Raw genomic sequence first — 20,511 nt, 5'->3', positions numbered from 1 at the left:
GCGTGTGGGCAGTAGATGTGCAGTTCCTGACAGCGCTTCATGCATGCCTCGTTGAAGTTCTCTTTCGCTGTTTTAGACCCTCGGTTTTTTCTCTTTTCTTTTCCCTCCTCTTTTCTTCAGAATGCAAATCTTGCTTTTCAGTCTCTTAGATGGCGCAGAGATTTTTCTGAACAAGCAATTTCAATTTCATCACTCAATTTTATATTAGATGGAGGTAGTGAGATGCGCGAGAGGGAGGAGCAGGACCCAGTCTGTAGCTGTTCTGCAGTAGGAGACCAAGTTGACTATCGTTCAGGAGCAAGATCTTAGAGTTTAAAATCTAATGCTTGGGAGTTACCAACAGGCAAACTGCATTGTTGAGTTTGCCAGGACGGGAACGGACCACAGAACATGGTCGTGACTCTCGAGGCCCGTCGTGCCTGTGTTTTCAGTACTCTCAATTCTGGTCTCGGGATTTAGTAAAACTGAAAGAGAAGCATGAAAATGTTAGGAGAAGTCTTGAGTACCTTTCCCTTAACTAAGACTTTGTAGCTGGTGAAGAGGTGGGAGGGGTGTTAGGTTTTTTGTAAATTCATGGGTGATCTGGAGAAGGTGAAGAGGAAAAGATCCTTTCGGGTAATATGTGGCATCTAATGAAAGTAGCAGGTGGTGTGTTCAAAAGAAATGTCTTCAGAAGCCCCAATGGCAAGAACTTGTAGATGCAAAAGGCTTTTGTGGATTTTAAAGATCGCTAGACAAATTAATAGATGAAAAAGTGTTGGAGACTGTTAAATGTAAAAGCTGCTGCATCTTGGTTGCCAGGTGCCTGAGCCCCCAAATTATTAAAGCTGGGAGAGTGATTCTGTCAGGCATTGCTGTATGTGATTGCATTTTTCCTTCTACCTGCACATCTGCTGCTGATCTCTGACGGGCTGCTAGGCTGGAAGAACCTGGCGTAGAATTGTCTTAAATTTGCTATGAAGGCTGTGGAAATAAGGAGGTTTGATTTCTCTGTTTGCTTTTGTTGCACTGATTCTCAGTTTGGTTGGGACCTTCAGTTGTCCAGGCTTGCAAAAGAAATGGAATGAAACTCTTAATGCTAAATTTGGGAGCTTGCTGTCACCAGATCTCAATGAATTTTCTGTTGTAGGAATTGTTCTGACACGAGCTGGCTATTACACCATCCCGTCCATGGAGGAGCTGGCTAGATTTACCAACGACAGAAATGAATGTATTGTGACAGACTTCACCATAGGCCGCAAAGGTGAGCACCTGCAGCTCCTCCAGCTGCTCAGAGCTGAACCGGTCATTTTAAACTGTGGAACCTGAATCTGAGTGCCGTGCTCTTGGTAGGAGCCCTCGGTGTGATTATGAACGGTGCTGTTGCATTGCGAACAGCTTGCATCAAAGCCTTGTAATCTGAATTCGGATCAGTAGCACTGACAGCCTGTGTTACGGGATGACTTGAGAAGCTTGAATACGAAAAGAACAAAAGCGCCTGTAGCTTTTAAGACGCTTGCTGTCCTTAAACGTAAAGATTGTAAAATCCAGACTTGCTGGAGCGTTGCAAAACCGATCGTCATTGCTACCTGCGCTGGAGCTGACTGAGCTCTAGTGAAGAGCCTTCAGCCCAAACTGGATTCTTTACTGCTTTTATTAAAAAAAAAAAAAAATAAAATCACATGTTGTATACTGTTTTTTAAAACACTTTCCAAATATGCCATAAAGCTGAGGGTACGCTTAGTATTTGTGTTGGCAATATGAATAGCCAAGTGATAACCAAAAGCTTTCTGTGCAAAAGAATTGGCTATAAAAAAGTTGATAACGCCTGCTCGGTATTTTCACACTGGGAAGGAGGAGTTGCTTGTACCTTGTTCTGGAGACATGACAGAGCCAGGTGGTAAGGTGGGGAAAGGGGGAGTACAGCAGGACCGTAGGTTCTCTGGCATGTGATTTTTCATGGACAAATTGTGATGGTTTGGTTTGTTTTGCAGGTTATGGATCGATTTACTTTGAAGGAGAAGTAAATCTAACTAACTTAAATCTGGATGACATTGTACATATCCGTAGAAAAGAAGTTATCGTTTACCCTGATGATGAAAGAAAGCCACCTGTTGGCGAAGGTTTAAATAGGTAATTTTAAAATATGTACGGTGTGGGGACAGTGGCTGGTAAGGATGTTTTTTATAATATTGACGATCTACTGTGTTTGCAGGCAGCTACTAAGATATCTAAATCTGAGGCATGCGTTCAGATTGCAGCATTATACGGTTACTAGATATTGCAAGTGTCTGAACCAGAACTTGGGTTCAAAAGCTGGTTTGAGCCCCCACGTTCAGTTCTCAGCTCCTGTAGGTGCCACCTTAACAGCTTTGCCTCAGAACCTTGTAGTCTCTTACGCTTTTGTCTGTCTTTAACAGACGAGCTGAAGTTACCTTAGATGGAGTCTGGCCTACAGACAAAACATCTCGTTGCCTGATAAAAAGCCCTGAACGACTGGCAGAGATGAATTACGAAGGTAGACTGGAGTCTGTATCTCGGAAGCAGGGCGCTCGATTCAAGGAATACCGCCCAGAGACCGGATCCTGGGTGTTTAAGGTAACGTTTTTGTCCTAGCTGTAAAGCGACTTACAAGAATATCGGAAGTACTCTGAAGTTAGACTCTCCTAAGAACTTACCATTCAAAAACTTTGCTAAACTTCTGTAAACTGTCTCAAGCCCTTCAGCCGTAGTGCAAACTGTCCTCACCAGACTGATCAAAACTTCTTTGAATGGCTGAAGGCCCGCATACAGCGGGTGTTCTTGGTCTGTACAAAAGCTGAGTTTGTTCCAGGTCTCGCAGCTGCTGTGTAAGGTGGACAGTTATGCCAGCTCATCGTTCAGGCCTTTTGGAGATGGATGCCTGAAACGTTTCTTCCAAGGTGTGACATATTTGTCCTTCTCGTTACACAGGTGGCACACTTTTCCAAGTATGGCTTGCAAGATTCCGATGAGGAAGAGGAAGAGCATCCTTCAAAAGTGGACACAAAGAAGTTAAAAACTACACCTGTGCCGCCCCCAGGGCATCTGCCGCCCCAGCAAGTGGCCCTGAATGGCAAGCCAACGCCTCCATCTCAGGTAGAAGGAGGACCGTGACTAAAAGGGAATTCATAAAACGAAATGTGAAGAATAGCTGGTGCCTAGGGAGGGGTTGTTGAAGTAACAAGTAGCCTGGAAACCGAAGAGCAAAACCTTACACAAACTTGCACAAACTCAGTAGCTCTTCTGACCTCTTGATGAGTGTTTGCATGTTCTTTTTCATTAAGATACTTGACATTTCATACTGAGGATGTGTGGGGATGGGAGGGCTTTAAACCCTTATTTCTTGTTTAAATTCTGGTCTAGATTGAGTTTGGCATATTTGCACCACTTATGGAAAAAACCTTGTTTTTGTGAATATTGGATATATGCTATATGATTATAATGCCTTGTGCTGCCTGCCTTGATAATGATATTGTGCATTAATTTGACCGTCATTTAGTATGCAAGACTGTATGCTTTATATTTTAAGAATGTGCTCTATTTTTATTAAAAATTACTTTTTTAAGGCTGGTCATATGCTGGATTTTTAAGTGTATTTGAGCTGGATGTGACTGCTTCTAAAGCTTTTTAAAACATCCTCGGTGGTATGCCTCTGTCTTACGTAGGGAAGGTAGCATTTTATCCAGTTCATTGGTAACTCCTTAAGGTCTGACGCTAATTTAACTTTTAAAAAAAGCCTTTTACGTGGGTTTTAAAGGGTGGTCTAATTGCAGCTGATACGCGTGCGTTTTCTAAATGTAATTAGTATGGGTATTGTCAAGCTAAATTAGGAGCCGCTTCATTGCGGGTGAAAAAACAGCCTGTTTGGAAGGCATCCTGCCGTTGGTGGGACAGAATATACTCTTTATGCTGGGTGTTAATGGTAAGCGTTTGTGAACTGCCTATAGCTTTGTAAAGTAACTTGTTGTAAAACAGAAAGCCAGTGCAGAGAGCAGGGTTTTTTCCCCCAAAACTGGATTCTCTGTTGCCTGGTTGTGAAAGTAAGCCTTCAGCGGTTCGGGTGTGCGGGAGGGCTGAGCAGAGGGCGGTTAGCAGCTGGGTAGGACTCGCTGAGACGTTCTTGGTGCTGTGCAGAAGCAGGCTTTCTGTTTCACCCCTCAGTAATCTGTGACTGCGGCGAAAGGCGATGTGCGAGCTTGCAGCTCAGGGAGGCTCGGTCGTGCGCCGAGGCGCCGCTTGGCGTGCAGCCAGCGTTCGTGATGTGCCGTATCACGGGGAGCGGAGGAGGAGAGTGTTCTTTCTGCATCTCTGCAGTCAAAGCATGAAAAACGGCTTAAGAGGCAGTGCTGTCAAATAGGTTCAACGCTTTTTTCTTCTGGTGTTCTTTTTTCTGTTGTTGGTTTCTTTTCCTTCGTACTGAGCCTTTTGAAAGCAGGAGACATTCTAGCAGCATTTCTCTTCCCTGGCCATTGGCTTTGGGTAACTTAGAGCCCTTCTGGACAAAGGTCTGTTCGTAGTGTCGGGAGAGAGAACAAGTCACCCTTACCACTGCTTGTGTGAAAGAACAATTTTATTTGCTTTTGTGGTAGGAAAACATTAAGTCAACTGGGAATTGCTTTTAATAGTCCGTGATCTGGTTAAAACCTCTGTAGAAACGCCTGAGCCTGCTTTAGGTCTCCAGGCAGGGTGGAGGAGCCCAGACGCAAGGTCTGGTGGCAGCAGTTCACCTAAACACCTTTCAGTACCGCCGGCGCTGGTGCGTGGCGGGATCCCGGTGGCAGGAGTCCTGATCGCCCTACACACAGAAAGCCGTAACAGCGCGGTCTGCTCTTTGCGCAGAACATACTGCTGCAGGGACAAATTAGGTGAGCTGCTGCCTCTTCTATGGATTCTGGCTTTGGAGAATCCCAAAGTTCTGCACAGCTGCTGCTCCATCGCTCCTCCTGGCTCACTGGCTAATTAAAACCTGCTAGTTCATCCCGTTCTCCTAAAGCGCGTTCCTTAAGTATTTGCGTTTTATTTGAGACGAGCACATGGCTGTCTAACAGACTTGCCTACGTGTGCCACCTTCCAGTTTTCTTTCTTGCTTCTTGTTCCGGTTAATGGGGACCAGAGCTGATGTTTTAAGCAGTCAAAAATATTGGGAATATGCGTGATTTATTCAGGCCTGTCTTATAGATTCACATGTATTTAGCAAAAACTTGTCCAGGTTAATTAACCTCTGACTTGCATACCGTTAACTAAGGTTTTCCTTTCTGAAAATAGGAAAAACATCTAGCTTTGTTTCCCAAACCTCTGAGAAACAACATAGCGTGGCTTAAACACTTGCTGAACTCTTGGTGTGTAAAGCATCTGAAAATAACACTTTGGTCTCTAGGAAGCGTTTAGGATCTAGGCTTGGGGTTTTTTTTTTTTCTTCCATCACTAACTTGAATATTAATGAATTTATTAATGTTTCAAGGTCCACGGGGAAATAGTTACACCAGGGACCTGGCTGCATTAAAGCACAATGAAGGCAGTAGTGAAACTTTTGTGTTTGTAGCCATGTTTTGACTTGTAAATCTGTTCCGCATGCTGTAGGCATACTCAGGGACCGGCAGCTGAGGCTCTTTCCAGGTCTGCCATTAAGTTCTATCTTTTCAGACCCCCTAGTGTAATTTTATCTGCCTCATCTGATAACCTTCATCGCGTTTCTCGGCTGATTCTGATGAGCTAAGAAGCAGCCATTTGAATATGCTCTTAAATTCCTTAGCACGATTTCCAGCGCGCGGTTTCCTTGCTCATATGTATGCATTGCCCCAGAGCGTTGCTTCAGCAGGCTCTATGTTGTGGCTTCTGGGAACCAAGTAAGCTGTAAGCATGAAGCTTGCGGAGGACACTCCTGCCTAAGGAACAGGGGATGGTTAGACTGGAGCAAACCAGTGCACAGGAGCCCGCGTTTGGGGTTAGAGCCCAGCAGGAACCACCTGAAGGCCGTTCAGCTAACGTGGCACAGGCTAATTACTCCTGGGCCAGGTGCTTCTTTCAGGTTGGCCTGTTAGCTGGTGCACAATACCAGCAAGGAATGGCATTCTCCAGGTTTTTTTGTCCTTTCAAACAGTTCCTGGTAGCAGAGCTGACAAATAGGTGAATGGCTTGCGGTGCTCTGTCACGCTCCGCGGTTTGGTACCGCGCGGGGGCTCACTGCTGTCACCACAGTCGGCAAGCTGGGCAGAAGCAGAGGCGGTGACAGGGTTAAAGCTAATTTCTGATGTCTGCTCATTGCTTGTACTGGCTGAACGTTTTCTGGCCCTGCCAGCAGTGTGAGTATAGGCTGTCTTAAGCAGTGGAAGGTGTGTAGAGGTCACCTCAGGCTCGTCACAAAGGTGGTGCTGTGTGATTGCCTTCAGAAAAATCATGAAATTAATTCTTCCTCCTGCCTTGGACTAGTAGCAGAGATGAGAAACTGAGGTGCAGATTGGAAGAGAATTACTATATTTAACTTTCTAACTGCTGATGTGCTAGTGACAAGTAGAATACCATTGGAAAAACCCCAACTTTCTGGTCCAATGACAGCTGTGTCCTGATTTAAAATTTAAAAAAAAAAAAAAAAAAACCAAAAAAAAACCAAAAACCAAAACATGTGCATGCACACACGCTCCGTGACCCAGTCTTACATGATCTTGAAGAGGCTCGTGTCCACTTAAAACTTCTTTTAAGTTCTTTATGGAATATAAACTCAGTGGTTTTAATTTTTACTACGTCACAGCTGGGGAAACAAAGCAGGTATTAGTGACTCATCTGCTCATCAGCCACCAGTGGTACCACACATTAATGCTGGAGAATCGCTGCTTTTAAACTGGTTGCTCAGTCATCTAAAATATCCCAGGCTGAACTTAGGCACTTGTCTTTGTGTGACAGCATTTTGAGGGAGAAGGGGAGGAAGGCAGGATGACAAAACTCTCTTCCTTTTTGTTGGTTGCATGAAAAATGGAAAGCTGAAGAATAGTTTCTTAAACTGAATGGCAGAACTTGGTAAACTTCAGGAGGGCTTCACTAAACTGTGACTTCTCCTTCACTGTAACTTGCACTGTTACCTTACAACTCTGAAGAAAACAGGAATAGGTTATATATGTTCATCCCTAAACTTAATGTGGAGTCTTGACACAAGCAAGGGAGTACTCCGCTTCATTGCAGGTGATTGTTGAAACTATTAAATACTCTTTCTCGGCAAACGGTTGCAATCTGTTGTTGTCTGACATGGCCTCTGCGTGTGCCTGCAGACCCCAGAAGTGGAGCAGCTGGGCAGGGTTGTGGAGCTGGACAGCGATATGGCAGACATCACCCAGGAGCCTCCCCAGGAGTCCCTTGTAGAAGACAACATGATAGAAGAGCAGGAGGCAGTGCCTGCTTCGACTCACATCGTGTCAACCCTGGGTATTAACCCCCATGTCTTGCAGGTGAGGGTCTTGCAATTTCCCCTCTCGGAACGAGAGGACTTTGTAATAGCTCTCACTGACTTCTCGGTTTGCCTCCCCAAGGGTGCTTACATGCCAACTTGTAATAAACTATACATCACACCTAAGTATGATTAAAACTTACACGTTAGACATGAAAAGCTTAACGCAGAAATGAAAATTGTCTTAAGGCTAGAATTCAGATTTCCAAATTTTGAAATGTGGGCAATGTGGTAAGCTAAACCAATACCTAGACAGGACTGCTTTGGGCCCAGTTTGTGGAAAACAAGGTAATAGGACAACTGGTCTTGATTTGGGGTTTGATGTTTTTATTTGTATGGTGAAAGGATGGTACCTTGAACACCTTGTGGACTTCTACCTGTGTTTTTAATTTGTAAGGAAAAAGTAGTCCTGGAGTTATTACTTAAGCTGAAAAGCAAGTAGATAGAGCTAAGATCTACAAAAACATGATTATTTTAGGACTGCACACCCATCCTAACAAGTACTGTGACACTGGCTTAACTTGTAGCTTGTAAAAGTTTATCAACTGACAAGCTTGCTTCCGGTTCTCCTGAGCTACGCGCCTTCACTGTCACTTGAAATATTTGTGGCATGAGTGTATTGTTTGGTCACGTGCAAGACGTAGAAGTATCGTGGTTGGGAGAGGAGCTGATTAGATCAGCTAGCTGCTGCTGTGAGAGGGATTACTAATCTGCAGGCTTGACTTACCACCTTTTTAGATTATGAAAGCGTCCTTGCTTGCTGATGAAGATGACCTAGATTTGATCCTGGATCATTATCCTGGGAAGCAACCTGTAAAAATGGATACTTCTCAAGAAATCTGTTCTCCGAGGCTCCCTATTTCAAAATCACAAGGACAGAAGAGATATTCAGGTATGTGAGAAACTGCATATTGCGTGAAGAAAGAGTTCAATTCTAATATTAACAGGCAAAATCCTGTCACTGGCTTAACATATGGCAGAAGAGTTGTGCGGTGTGGTGGGTTAGCTTTGGCCAGCAGCCAGGTGCCCACCCAGCCGCTCTCTCACTCCCCCTCCTCGACAGGACAGGGAGAGAAAGTTGGATGAAAAATGGGTTGAGATAAAAACAGGGAGATTGTTTTGCTTGTGACAGTAACTGGTAAGCAGACTTGAGTAAAATTAATTTATTGCCAGTTAAAATAGGTTTGGGTAGTGAGAAACAAAAGACAAATTAAAACGACACTTTCCTACCCTGCCCCCCTTTCCCAGGCTCAACTTCCCTCCTTCATTCCTGACTCCTCTACCTCCTCCCCACCCCAGCAGGGATGAGGAACGGGGAGTTGTGGTCGGTCCATAGCAGTCCTCTGTCACTCCTCCTTCCTCACACTTTTTGCCTTCTCCAGCGTGAGTCTCCCGAGGGCTGCAGGGCAAATACCTTCTCTGGTGCTGGAGCACCTCTTCCCCTCCTCTTTCTCTTGACCTGCTGCTCACACTGCTGTTTTCACTTTTCTTTTTCTGCCTGTGTGGCATTTTCTGCCTTTTTTTAAGTTCTCACAGAGGCACCACCAACTTTGCCGATTGATTCAGAGGTGCCACAAACTCCCCTGATGGGCTCAGCTGTGTCCAGCACAGGGCAGCCCCTGGCCTCTTCTCACAGAGACCATCCCTGCAGTGCCCCCCACTACCAAACCCGTGCTGTTTACACCCAATACATCCACTAACTGGTGATTTCAGTAGGAATACTACCTCTAATAGCAAGCGTGGAGTTGCTTCCTGGATTAAACTGGCAGGCCTGAGATGTTTCTGTGGGGACAGTTTCAGCCCTGTTCCTGCTAATAGCAATCAGTGTCTGCTTCCTCTGAGATGCTTCTGCTCTCGTGGTCTAACTATGACAACATCTGTTAAATTAGTGACTTCTTTGGAAACTGTGAATTTGGGGGTGAGACTCTATATACTGTTCTTGGTGTCATACCACGTGCTTTTGTTTGGATAATGCGAATCAGGCTGCGAGGGTGGGTTTTGTGGTGCTGGGTACTGCAAATAATCATGCTTAGCTGTGCGTTACCATCACAAACCACGGCAAACGTTTCCACCGTCTGCTCAAGGACTAAAATACCTTTATGGTATTAGAAATGTACTGCCTTCAAAGTGAGTACCCCGTGCGCTTAAACGTTCTTCCTGCTTCTTCCCTCTAGTTGGTGGGCTGCTGCAGTCAAAATTTGCTAATGTAATTTTCCAGTCACCGAGTGCTGCTCTGCAAGATGTGAAGGGACCAAGGACTTTGAGCAGTCCCCCTTCTGTTGCCCTTTGGTCGGCGACTTCTCCGTTAGCGTCTGCGTTCTCTGTACCACCATCAGTCCCTGAGGTGCAGATGAAAACAGTTGGCGTCCGCAGGCAGCAGGGGCTTGTACCTCTGGAAAAGTCCATCACCTACGGAAAAGGAAAGCTGCTGATGGATATGGCACTCTTCATGGGGCGCTCGTTTCGTGTTGGTTGGGGACCCAACTGGACACTTGTCAATTGTGGAGATCGATTGAGTAGATCAAGTGAAATGGAAGATCTTCAGTGTGAGTCCGTGGAATACGGATTCCTGCCAACTCCTGTTGCTCCAAAATCGTGAGTAGTCGTTTCCTTCGGGATGGTTCTGACATATTCTCTCCGTGTTTGAAAGAACCTTGATTGTAGGTCACTATCTTTTTCAAGTTCAGCTTAATATTCCTTCTGATCGGCAGAAGTGGTGCAAGATCATGTTAGGCATGGAGATTTCCTTCAGGTTGCTAATTTACAAAAATCTCTGTCTCAAAGAACTGCAATATCATAGTAAAAGTAGGTTGCGTTTTGTGTTTTTTGTTTGTTTGTTTGTTTGTTTGTTTTTAACAAGTAAATAGCACTGTCATCCAGCAGAAGGTTAAAGAGAGAAAGTTCAAAATTGTTGTCCAGGAAGCTTCTAGTCTGCTGTTGAATCCCCCTGAGGATATCTGAACTACCTAAAAAATGTCTTGTTTAGCGTCTGAATTCAGATGCCTTCAATTCTACTTTAAAAAAAAAAAAAAAAGCAGTATACAGACCTCTCCTGGGCTGTGTAACTCCGTACCTAAACTTGACTGGTATATAGCTGGGTGTTCTACCGCTTAAGTCTTCCGAAAAGCTTGCTCAGTTGATGTTCTCCAGCATATCTGATTTGCTGACCGAATGAGGTGCTCTCACAAAACGCACTGGGGTATTGTAAAGTGTGCTAATTCCCTTTTGAGACCTGGAAGCACCAGTTCCATGAGGTTTATTTGCCAAAGTCTGGTTCTGAATCCCGGGCTGTGTAACCAGGCTCTTCCTACCTAGCTGTTGACCTTGGATCATGTGCCTTACTGTCTTTATGTTGAAATCAGGACAAGCTGCCCAATGCAGCTGCTCCGTGATGGGTGCAGTTCACGTGCGTGGAGAACAGTTCAGAATGTTACTGCCTGTTTTTATATTCTTTTTCCCTCCAGTCTCTCAGAATCCTCTTTCAAGGTTCACGTGGAGAAGCTGAGCTTAGAACAACGGAAGATGGACAGAGACAAACAGCTCTATCTCATCCCCCTGGAGATAAAGCTGAAGCACAGCACTGTCCATATGGATGAACACTGTCCTCTTCTAGCACCCAACCCGGGAGTTTCCGCTATTCATGACTACGCTGACTGGGTGAGGAAGGCATCCGAGGATCCTGCAGTAACAGAGAGTGAGTATGGAATAATGCTTTTCACAGTGCTGATAGTGAATCTGGAAAACTGTCCAGTTCAGATTCATTTCAGGTTGCATCAGAGCAGTGAAATTTGAATAAAACAGAAAAATTGACTGTACCTCAGCATTCTTTCTGAAAGCATAAACATGGTTGATTGCATTTGGGGAGCTAACTGACTTCCTGCATCGACTTGTCAAGGCTATGCTTATAATCTTATATGAGTCCTCTCTAAATAATCCTCTTCTGTATGTGTTCACTCCTTATGACTGAATAACTCTGTCCTGACAGCTGTTGTGAAGCACTGGTGCTTGACGTGGACTTTATGTGAAGCGATTTGGGGGAACCTGAAAGAGTTAGAGGCCAGTTTGGAGGAGCCCAGTGAATACATCCTGGCCCTGGAGCGCAGGAGAGCCTTCTCTCGCTGGCTGTCAGAGACGGCTGCAGGACGAATTGAGGAGGAGGTCTCTCTGTCCCGACACGGTAACCACGTAGAGGCTGTGTTCAGCTGCCTTACTGGGAAGAGAATTGGTGAAGCTTGCAGGCTGGCGCAGCAGTCAGGTAAGATGCTTACCTCTCTCAGCTTTTGGGGGGGAGGAGGAAGGGAGACACATAAAGAGAATTTAAACTTTGAGAGCTGACAGTGACTGGCTGCTCCGAGTACGGAGTTTTCCCATGTCAGGCAGTAATGAAGGTGGGGGCTGGCTTGTCTCCTTACTGCTTGAGTACCTGGCCGTATTTACGCTGGCTTACTTGTCAGCTCTCCTAGAGTTAGGAAGTGATGCTGTATTGCGTTTGGAACTGGTGTTCTGCATAGTATCTCCTTAGAAAGGTTTTTTTTAATTACTGTTATTTTTAATTGAGCTTCTGTTAAGCGCTTTATATTTGCTTTAAAAATGTGTCTTTTCAGAGCCTAATGGCTAGTTTCATCTCGGTCTTTTATGCCAGCTCAAATCTTAAAACTTTTCCATTCGTTGTCTCCTTTGGGGAGTCCGTCCTTCCCATTCCTTTGTCTTCTCCCCCCACCCCGCCGCCATTCTGGTAGGTGTTTATGGAGTGGTTTATTTCATAAGAAATTGTGCAGCTGTAGGCTGCTCCAAGTGCCCTACAACTCAGAAGGAGACAGCCGTGGCCCCGGTAGGTGGGAGGATTTGCCTGATGTGCTGCTGTCCCCTGTTGCAGGCGACCACAGGCTTGCTCTGCTCCTCTCCCAGCTGGCCGGTAGCCAGCCCGTTCGGGACCTCCTCACCATGCAGCTGGTGGACTGGCACAGGCTGCAGGCAGACTGCTTCATCCAGGAAGAGAGATTGCGGATCTTCGCCCTGCTTGCAGGAAAGCCCGTAAGTTCTGTTGCTCAGCTGTTTTGTCATTGACTTCCCCTTCTTGACAGCAGTACGCTTAAGCTGTAGCACTCAACCACAGCGTGCGGTGCACAGCAGGAAAGGGGTACAAGGTGGTGATGTGGTTTTTTTACTAATGTAACATCTTACTGTTCCGTGCCTGCTCTGTACCGACCATTGTGTGATAAGTTTGACTAAACTTAGTAATTTCTTTCTTCAGGTGTGGCAGTTATCGGAGAGGATAAGTGTCAATGTGTGCTCGCTGCTGGACTGGAAGCGTTGCATGGCTGTTCACCTCTGGTACCTGCTGCCTCCAACAGCTTCTATTTCCAAGGCACTTGACATGTACGAGTCGGCGTTCCAGGTAGGTCGGTCAGGCCGGGGTAAAAGGAGATCTTCCTCGGTACCATTGACTGTCTGATGCTGCCCCGAGTCTTCCGTGAGCAGTCAAGTATCACTGCGGAGGTGCTGAGTATGGAATTGCCTATGGATTCATTATTTCAGTTGTTGCAGCATCGGATTCCTTCACCAGCTTTAGTGATGAGTTTTTGCAGCAGTTCACTTGGATGGGAATGCTCCTTCCCCCATGGGAACGGCAATAACACGCTGGGGTTGAACCTGTTGGTAATTCTAGTCACTCGAGAAGCTTAGGACCTGCTCTTTAGGGTGCTCTGGAGTGACTTATTTGAAGCATATCTCTCGCTGACGGAGTGCTTCCAGGTGTTTGACAGCTAGACAAAATTAGGAAGATGGCTAGTGGCCAGCAGCAGGAAGGCCATTTGAGCTAGGTAGCCAGTCAGGTTTCCCAATGTGACGATTAATACTCAGCTGCCGGACTTCTAAACTTGTCTTTGCCGAAGCACGCACCCTGTTTGCTACACTCGCTGTCTCTACAGCGAGGGAGGACGCTGTCCTGCAGACAGTGCGTGGCTGCATGCATTATGCAAAGCCTTGTTTGTTGCCGTAGAGCTGTCAGCCTCTGTATACAGAAAGACAAAGGGTTCTGTTGGAAAAAAGTGTTTAATCATTTAACTAAAGATATTTCAGGCCTTGATCAGTATGCCTAAAGATAGCTCAAGCACAGCATCAAGTCTCGTAACTTCTAACTGATGCGTGCTTAATGCTGCAGGTATATTTAGCATTATCTTTGTATGCAGTGGGTCAGTATAAAGTGTTCATCGCTTCAAAATACCAAGCTTTAGTTTTGTCATGACTTAAGATAATGCTACAGGTTGGAATGTGGGGGTGGGCTCACTGTAGCCGATACTGTGGAGGAAAGGTGGATACAGCTCGTTGCTAGAACTTCATGTAGGAGGGCTAATAACTGGAAACCAGCAGGATGTGGAATGCTTTTCCAAACCCGGATCTAGTGTTCTTACCAGCAGTGAGAGTGTCAAGAGGATTTCGATGACCCGGACCCGTTAGATGTTATGATAGACAACGGTTCTCCTGCAGTTCAGTCGCCTGTAAAATTGTCCTTGTCAACTCAGTGTGTTCAGCGCTGCTCGCTTAGCTGTCTGGACCCTGCAGGGGGAGAGAAGTCTTCCAGGCATGCACCATCTCTTGTTTAATCAAGCCATATGTGGTTTTCCAGCTGTAAAATCATTCAGGAATACAGGTTGTGTGTATGTGAGAGCCGCCTGTGCCTCCACACGGCGGCTTTTAAGAGCTCAGTGTGAGATGAAATTAAACGTGCCAAAGCATTTTGGGGCTAGGTTTTTTCTTTTTAGCATCATGATGGTATATAGTGGCTGTGTAAGTTCTAACTGCAGGTGCAGTAGGGTGCACCTTCTCCTTTGAAGCAGAAAGGATGCTCGTGAGCCTGCTGAGCTGTGTGGAGTTCAGAATGTGGTTTTGTTCAGAGTACTATCTTTAAACTTACTGTTAAAACTATTTCTTTAGAACACACCAGAGTGTGAAAAATATGCCTGCTGTCCTCTGCCTCCTTACCTAGAAGATTCTGGCTGTGTAATTGAAGAAGATGATAATGCAGGAAGGCCTCTGAGAGATGTCTGTTTCCATTTGTTAAAGCTCTACAGTGACAGGTAAATGGGTAAATAGTTCCAAAACTATTTAGAAGAATCGTGATCAATCAGTGACTTGTTGAATTCCCAATCCAGGGGAATGAAATCGGCTTTAGTGTTTACTGAGCCACTTACAGTAGTCAAACCCGTACAGAATGTGGCGACACTGTCTCTGCTGGTGATGGTATAGCTGATGGAACTTAAGCTTTGGAGTGCAACTGTGTTGGTTTTTTTCTTACGTGTGAGTCTGAAGAGTGCAGTAATCTTGCTTCACCACAGCTGTCTTTGAGACTGAGGTACTGAGAAATCTACAGGAAGAGCACATATAAAAGGTTGTGACAGTCTGGATGCAGACTCAAAAGAAGAGCAAAAGGATTTTAACAGTTGTTCCTGTTTTGGTTTTGGTGTTTTTCTTTTAAAAAAAACCCCAAACAAAAACCCCCAAGCCCCACACCCACATAAATGGCGTATATGGAATAATTGGAGGTGGGTGAAGGGAAAGAACTAAGTAGTGCCAGTTTCTGATTCTCTGTGGACACCATTAGCTGTGTATGGTACAACTATTTTTCCCTACAGGCACTATGATCTTGACCAGTTGCTTGATCCCAGGAGCGTAACATCTGACCCCCTGGACTATCGTCTCAGCTGGCACCTGTGGGAAGTGCTCAGAGCCCTGAATTACACCCATCTGTTCAAGCAGAGTCAAGGCGTGCTGAATGCTAGCTACGCTGCCCAGCTTGAGAGCGAAGGGCTTTGGGAATGGGCTGTTTTCATACTGCTGCATGAGCCTGATACCCAGTGAGTAAAAGAGTGGTTTTAATTTTGTTTTTCTTTGAAAATAACGCGGCCTCTGTCTTATAGACCTGCTGTGTGTACCGTAGTTATCGTGGCTTCTCTCCCGTTAAACTGGAACTGCACAGCCACTTGTCCTGGCACAGTTTTGACTACAGAGTGGCATGAATAATTCTGCTTAGTTAAATGTCTTGTTATATGTTAAATAGTATTGCGTTATAAGGACTGTGACTGCCCAACGGTGCTATAGAAGCAGATCTTGTCGTCGTTTTGGTATCCTGACGCTGTGTATCTTGTCTCTGGCTCAGCAAGCTTACTATGTTCAGGAATGTCCCCTGAAAACATCAGTAATGCAAAATATTGTAACTGTTCCTGTCGGGGCTGAACAGAAGCAAGTGTGTTTGAAAGGAGGGCTTGGGAATCGCCAGCATGCATGTTTTGCTTTTGTGGTGAAATCCATGCTTCACAAAAAATTGCCTTAAACTTGTAGATAATGCGTCTCTTGTGGAAAGGTGTCTCTTGCTGTTCGTGTTTACAGCTACCTTTAATAATAGAATTTTTTTTCCAACCGATAACTTCAAATAGAGCCCGTGTATTACTTTCAGGGGCCTGGATCATACTTAAAGTTTTTTAAGCAAAACACTAGCAATGACTTCTTTGTTAGTGACTAACCTGTACTGAAGGAGTTCAGCTGATACTAGAGCTTTTCTTAATACGGTGGAGGCCCGGCGAGGCTGGCGTTTGCCGTGTTACGCCTGTGCCTCTGCCGTCGCCAGTAAGTATAATGCAGTTCACTGCTGCCTCGTTCAGTCCGCGGCCACTCGTATTGAAGCGTGTCTGCTGATGGAGCGATACGAAGGATTGCTTGTTGGAATAACGCCTTGTCCTCTCTTCCCCAGCACACGGGAGAAGGCAGTGCGTGAACTCTTAAATCGGCATTGCGTTCTCTCCGAGACGCCAGAGTCTTGGGCCAAGGAGAATTTTCTGACGCAGAGGCTCTGCGTCCCCCCAGAGTGGATTCATGAAGCAAAGGCGGTTCGAGCAAGGACGGAGGGCGACAAGCATAAAGAAGCCCTCTTCTTGTTCAAGGCTGGGCACTGGAACCAGTGTCACAGGCTGGTTGTCAGGCACTTAGCCTCAGGTGAGTCTGCTCTCCTAATTTTTTTTTCATTCTGTCTTTTGAACAGCACACACGAATCTAGTAGGAACAAAAGTCATGGGGTGTTCAGTAATACGAAGGGGTCGGGCTGTGTCTCTAGCAACAGGGTTAGTAGAGAGTGGCTGGCTGTTTCAAAACAGCTCTCGTTTGATGCCCGGCGCGATGATGATTCACTGCAAACACGCGAGAAGGACGGTGCTTAACCTTCCGCACGTCCACCTTCCTGTGCCGGAGGTGCCTCAGGGAAGAAGGGCAGCGGTAGCGTTCCCGGAGCCCCGATCCTAGGGGTGTCCCTGCTCTTGGAAATGGGATGGCCTTAGACTTGCCTTTTGTAGGTCACCCATCAAGGAAGCGTTTCTGGCTGCGGCTGACAGCGTCAAGGAATTACAGAACTGCCTGAGAGTACAGTCCAGTAGCTGCTTTTTCTCTTCAACATCCAATGCTCCTGAGTTGTAAGAAACCCCTTTGCTCCGTTACTAACGTGCTTGTTCTCTTTAGATGCTATTATTAATGAAAACTACAAGTACCTAAAAGGATTCCTGGAAGATCTCGCCCCTCCAGAGCGCAGTGCGCTCATCCAGGACTGGGAGATGGCGGGGCTGGTCTACCTAGATTACATCCGTGTGATTGAGATGCTTGATAGGATTCAACAGGTAACAAACTAACACGGTTGTGCGGTTTTTTTCCTGCCGTTGGGAAGCTCGTACAGAGTCTCACTTTTAGGATAACCTGTTCCTCGCTCTTCAGTGCTGGTGTTTCCCTTTAGCAGACGCTAGCGAACAGAATGTGGTGCGTCTCTGAAACGGTAGAGAGATGTGGTGATCATGTCAAAATAAGATGTGGGCTCTGCCCGCAAACATGCGTTGTGTGGCGTGACAGGTGAGGTGAGTGAAGGAGAAGGAGCGGAACTAGCAGGTAGCGGGGAGTCTGTGTGTCGGTCCCCTCTAATTCAGTTCCAGGCTTCCCCTTTCCCCCACTTCAGGCGTTAACTTCAAACAGGTCGTAGTGTAGATTGTCTTCTGCTGGGTGGATTTGGCTTAGAGCCAACTCGGGCGGCCGGCGAGCGATTCTGCTGGAAGGCTTTGGGTGACTCGGAGCCGACTCTCGTTTGCTTTCAGCTGGATTGTTCCACCTACGAGCTGGAGCGGTTACATACCAAAGTGACGTCGCTGTGCAACAGGATAGAGCAGATCCAGTGCCGCAACGCGAAGGACCGCCTGGCTCAGTCAGGTACGGGGACGTCGGTGTCTGGCAGCCCACTGGGAAAAGCCAGTTTTACAACCTAGCCCTGCCCGGCTGTCACCCGGGCTGCCGGTGTGTCTGTCCGTCTGTCCCTGGGTGTGTGCTGAGAAGGAAGGCTGGGGTGGGCGAGGGGAGCCGTCTGTTGCTCCGGGCGTTACCATTCCTGCAGCTGTTGGTGGCTGTTTCAGGCAGTTTTTGTCACCTGGTTGATGTGGCAGCTGGTGCCTGGTCTCTTAAGCTGTCTCCTGATAAGCCCTAAAGTGTCTTCTCCGTATGACAGTGCCAAATCAAGCGTGAGCATACTGGCAGAAAACAGTCTGCTCTAAGGAATAAGGCCGATTTTTTTTTTTTTTTTTTTTATTAAACTCATGGAGGAAGTCTGTCTGGTGAGAGGAAGCTCACTGCTGGAGCTGAGAGAAGGCCAGGTCACGCTAGGGCATGGTGCCACCAACCCAAAATGCCAAAATTTCCTGTCGGATCGCTGTTCAGGTTCACCCCTCGCAGGGCGAGCTGCTGAGCGCTGGGGTGCCAGCTCCCGCTCCGGAGCGTGGTGCGGAGCGTGCACAACTGCTCCTCTTCTGCTCTTTCCAGACATGGCCAAGCGCATCGCTAACCTGCTGCGGGCGGTCCTCAGCCTGCAGCACGCCCTGGAGCCCGTCGCCGACTCCACGCCCGACGTGCAGCGCGTCCCGCTTCGCCTGCTGGCTCCCCACATCGGGCGGCTGCCGATGCCGGAGGACTATGCCTTGGAGGAGCTCCGCAGCCTCACCCAGTCCTACCTCCGGGAGCTGGCAGTCGTGACTCACTGAGGAAGGATCCCTTCCGCCGATGGACAATTTTTACCGTTTGTTACCCCTTACCCTTGTTCTGAGGGCAAGCGACCTCTCTAGCCACAGGTTTTTGCATAGAGGTGTAAAACAGCTTTAGCGCGTGGGCTAACGCAGGAATTTTGGTAACCTGGGGGAGCCTTGAGACGGCCGGCACCCTCCACCACACAGCGCTTTCCTAGAATCAATAAAGCGCCTCTGGCCGAACCTGTCTGCAGGCGAGGTTGTACCCGCGGAGGGGGCGCGGCGCGGGCTTCGTCTCCTGGCAGATCCCCGCCACGCCTCTCCTTGCAGCGCAGAGGCTGGCGAGTAAGTTCTGGGACCGTTTTCTGTGGGCAGACTCCTGCCTTGGTGGGACTGCGCTTGGTAAAACCGAGGAGCCTTTGGCACCTGAACTGACCGCGGATAAGCTTTAACTGGGGCTTTATGTTAAGAGTTTGCTCTGGGGGTGGGGGGGAGAGGAAACTTAAGTTCCCAAGTGTCTTTTCCTGCATTCTTTTGCTGATCTGGAGCCCTGCGAACATGGTGTTGCTCTCGTTTCTCCATCCTCCCATCTCCAAAAGCAAAGCAAGCTACTTCCCTGGCTCGGGAGACGGGGAGGTGACGCCTGCGCGTGTGCCTTACGGCGAGCTCTGCCCGTGCAGGCCCCTGAGGCCGGACGGCTCCTGGCCCGCAGGCAGTAAAACAGGAGCTTGCCCTAATAGCTGCCGCGTTCCAGGACTCCGGGCTTCCGAGGGGAGGGGGCCAATTCTGCGCCCAAAGCAAAACTGCCAAAAGCGGCGACCTGCCCGAGGAGCAGCGCGGCCCGGGCGCTTCGGGCTGCCTCCGCCACCACGCGCGGGGCAGGGGTCCGCGCCCACGCCTCCGCGTTTGCCGCGTAGCGGGGTTACGTCGAGCGGAGCCCCCGTCCAGCGTAAGAATGTCCCGCAGGCGCGCGGCTGCCCGTGTCCCCGTGCTCCGGTGTGTACAGTCTTCACTCTTACCGTGTTTAGAAACCGACTATTTTTGGAAGAAGAAGAAAAAAAAAAAAGCTGTTTATGGGTTTGCTCTGGGTTCAGGGCGGCTGCGGCGGCTTCCAGCCCGCCTGGGGCTGCTGCGCGTTGGCTCTTTGAAGGTCTTCATGCATGAGGATGATGTAGAGGTTTTTATTAAAAAAAAAAAAAATTATAAATAAATGATCTAGATTATTTTCCTGTCTTTTTGAAAACAATAAATAAAATGTTTATAGTATTCCCACGGTTTCCTTTGCTATTTAAGTAAGACTTGGGTTTTGGAGGCGCGTGTCCCTGGGCTTGTCACGCCCGGGCTGGCTCGGGTGCTGGCACGGCCACCACGGCCGTGGCCTGCGGGGGGGGCGCGGGGAAGGGTCGCCCCCCGGCGCTGATCCGAGGGACGTGCACAGTGCCAGGAACGGTGCGTACGGACCAGGGAAAAGGTAGGGACCCGGCCACAAAGGACACGGAAACGGGACTGGATGTCGTCTTCGTCTTGGTCCTCACCGGTGAGAGCGGCCCTCACCAGGGCCAGGTCCCGGAGACTGGCGGGCGAGGTGGGAGCGAGGAGGAGGCTCCTTCAGCGCCTTGGAAGAAAGCGGGAACAGTTGGAATAACAAAAGCCCCCCATCTTCCAGGAGGGCTGGGGTCGTGGGCCTTGGCGCGGCCATGGAGCGCACCCTCCCGGGAGCCCTTTGCGGGGTCCGGAGGAGGCGGCGTGGCTGGGAGGGTGCGGGGGGGGACGCCCTTTCCTGGGAGCGGGATTTCTGGAAAGAGGCGGGGGACAGGCCGGGTCGCAGCTCCGTAGCAAAGGGAGGGAAGCGCTTTTCCACGCAGCATGGAACAGGCTTGCTTCAGGCTGGGCACTGCACGTGCGCGTGCTCAGAAAGGGGTTAAACCACAGATCCGCGTCCTGCTCCGGGTGCGCATCCAGCCTCTGCTCCCCGAGCTGGGCCCGTGCCCAGCGCCCCGCGGTCGCTTCTGGGACGGGGCTGGGGGGGAC

At 48.0% G+C, this 20,511-nt stretch overlaps 1 protein-coding gene across 11 annotated transcripts in view; it reads left to right on the top strand.

Annotated features, from left to right (window-relative positions):
• NUP98 (nucleoporin 98 and 96 precursor) overlaps nt 1-19,748 on the top strand; it is a 39,703-nt gene extending 19,955 nt beyond the window's left edge. For 9 of the 11 annotated variants that reach the window (XM_087759368.1, XM_087759361.1, XM_087759369.1 and 6 more), the window contains 17 exons: nt 1,130-1,243; nt 1,974-2,112; nt 2,400-2,577; nt 2,932-3,096; nt 7,263-7,439; nt 8,177-8,330; nt 9,613-10,033; nt 10,903-11,132; nt 11,424-11,693; nt 12,315-12,472; nt 12,693-12,836; nt 14,375-14,517; nt 15,073-15,294; nt 16,188-16,429; nt 16,946-17,100; nt 17,566-17,677; nt 18,281-19,748. In XM_087759368.1, coding sequence (XP_087615494.1) covers nt 1,130-1,243; nt 1,974-2,112; nt 2,400-2,577; nt 2,932-3,096; nt 7,263-7,439; nt 8,177-8,330; nt 9,613-10,033; nt 10,903-11,132; nt 11,424-11,693; nt 12,315-12,472; nt 12,693-12,836; nt 14,375-14,517; nt 15,073-15,294; nt 16,188-16,429; nt 16,946-17,100; nt 17,566-17,677; nt 18,281-18,498 — 3,242 coding nt within the window. In that variant the 3' untranslated portion in view covers nt 18,499-19,748. The other 2 variants (XM_087759367.1, XM_087759371.1) reach the window with 2 other exon arrangements.
• Nucleotides 19,749-20,511: the final 763 nt, after the last annotated feature.

The sequence above is a fragment of the Nipponia nippon genome, unplaced genomic scaffold (assembly GCF_047370975.1).
Source record: "Nipponia nippon isolate SJK-2023a ecotype South Korea unplaced genomic scaffold, ASM4737097v1 scaffold_2, whole genome shotgun sequence".
Classification (NCBI taxonomy): domain Eukaryota; kingdom Metazoa; phylum Chordata; class Aves; order Pelecaniformes; family Threskiornithidae; genus Nipponia; species Nipponia nippon.
Note: the sequence above shows the minus strand (reverse complement) of the source record. Positions and strands in the feature narration are given on the sequence as shown.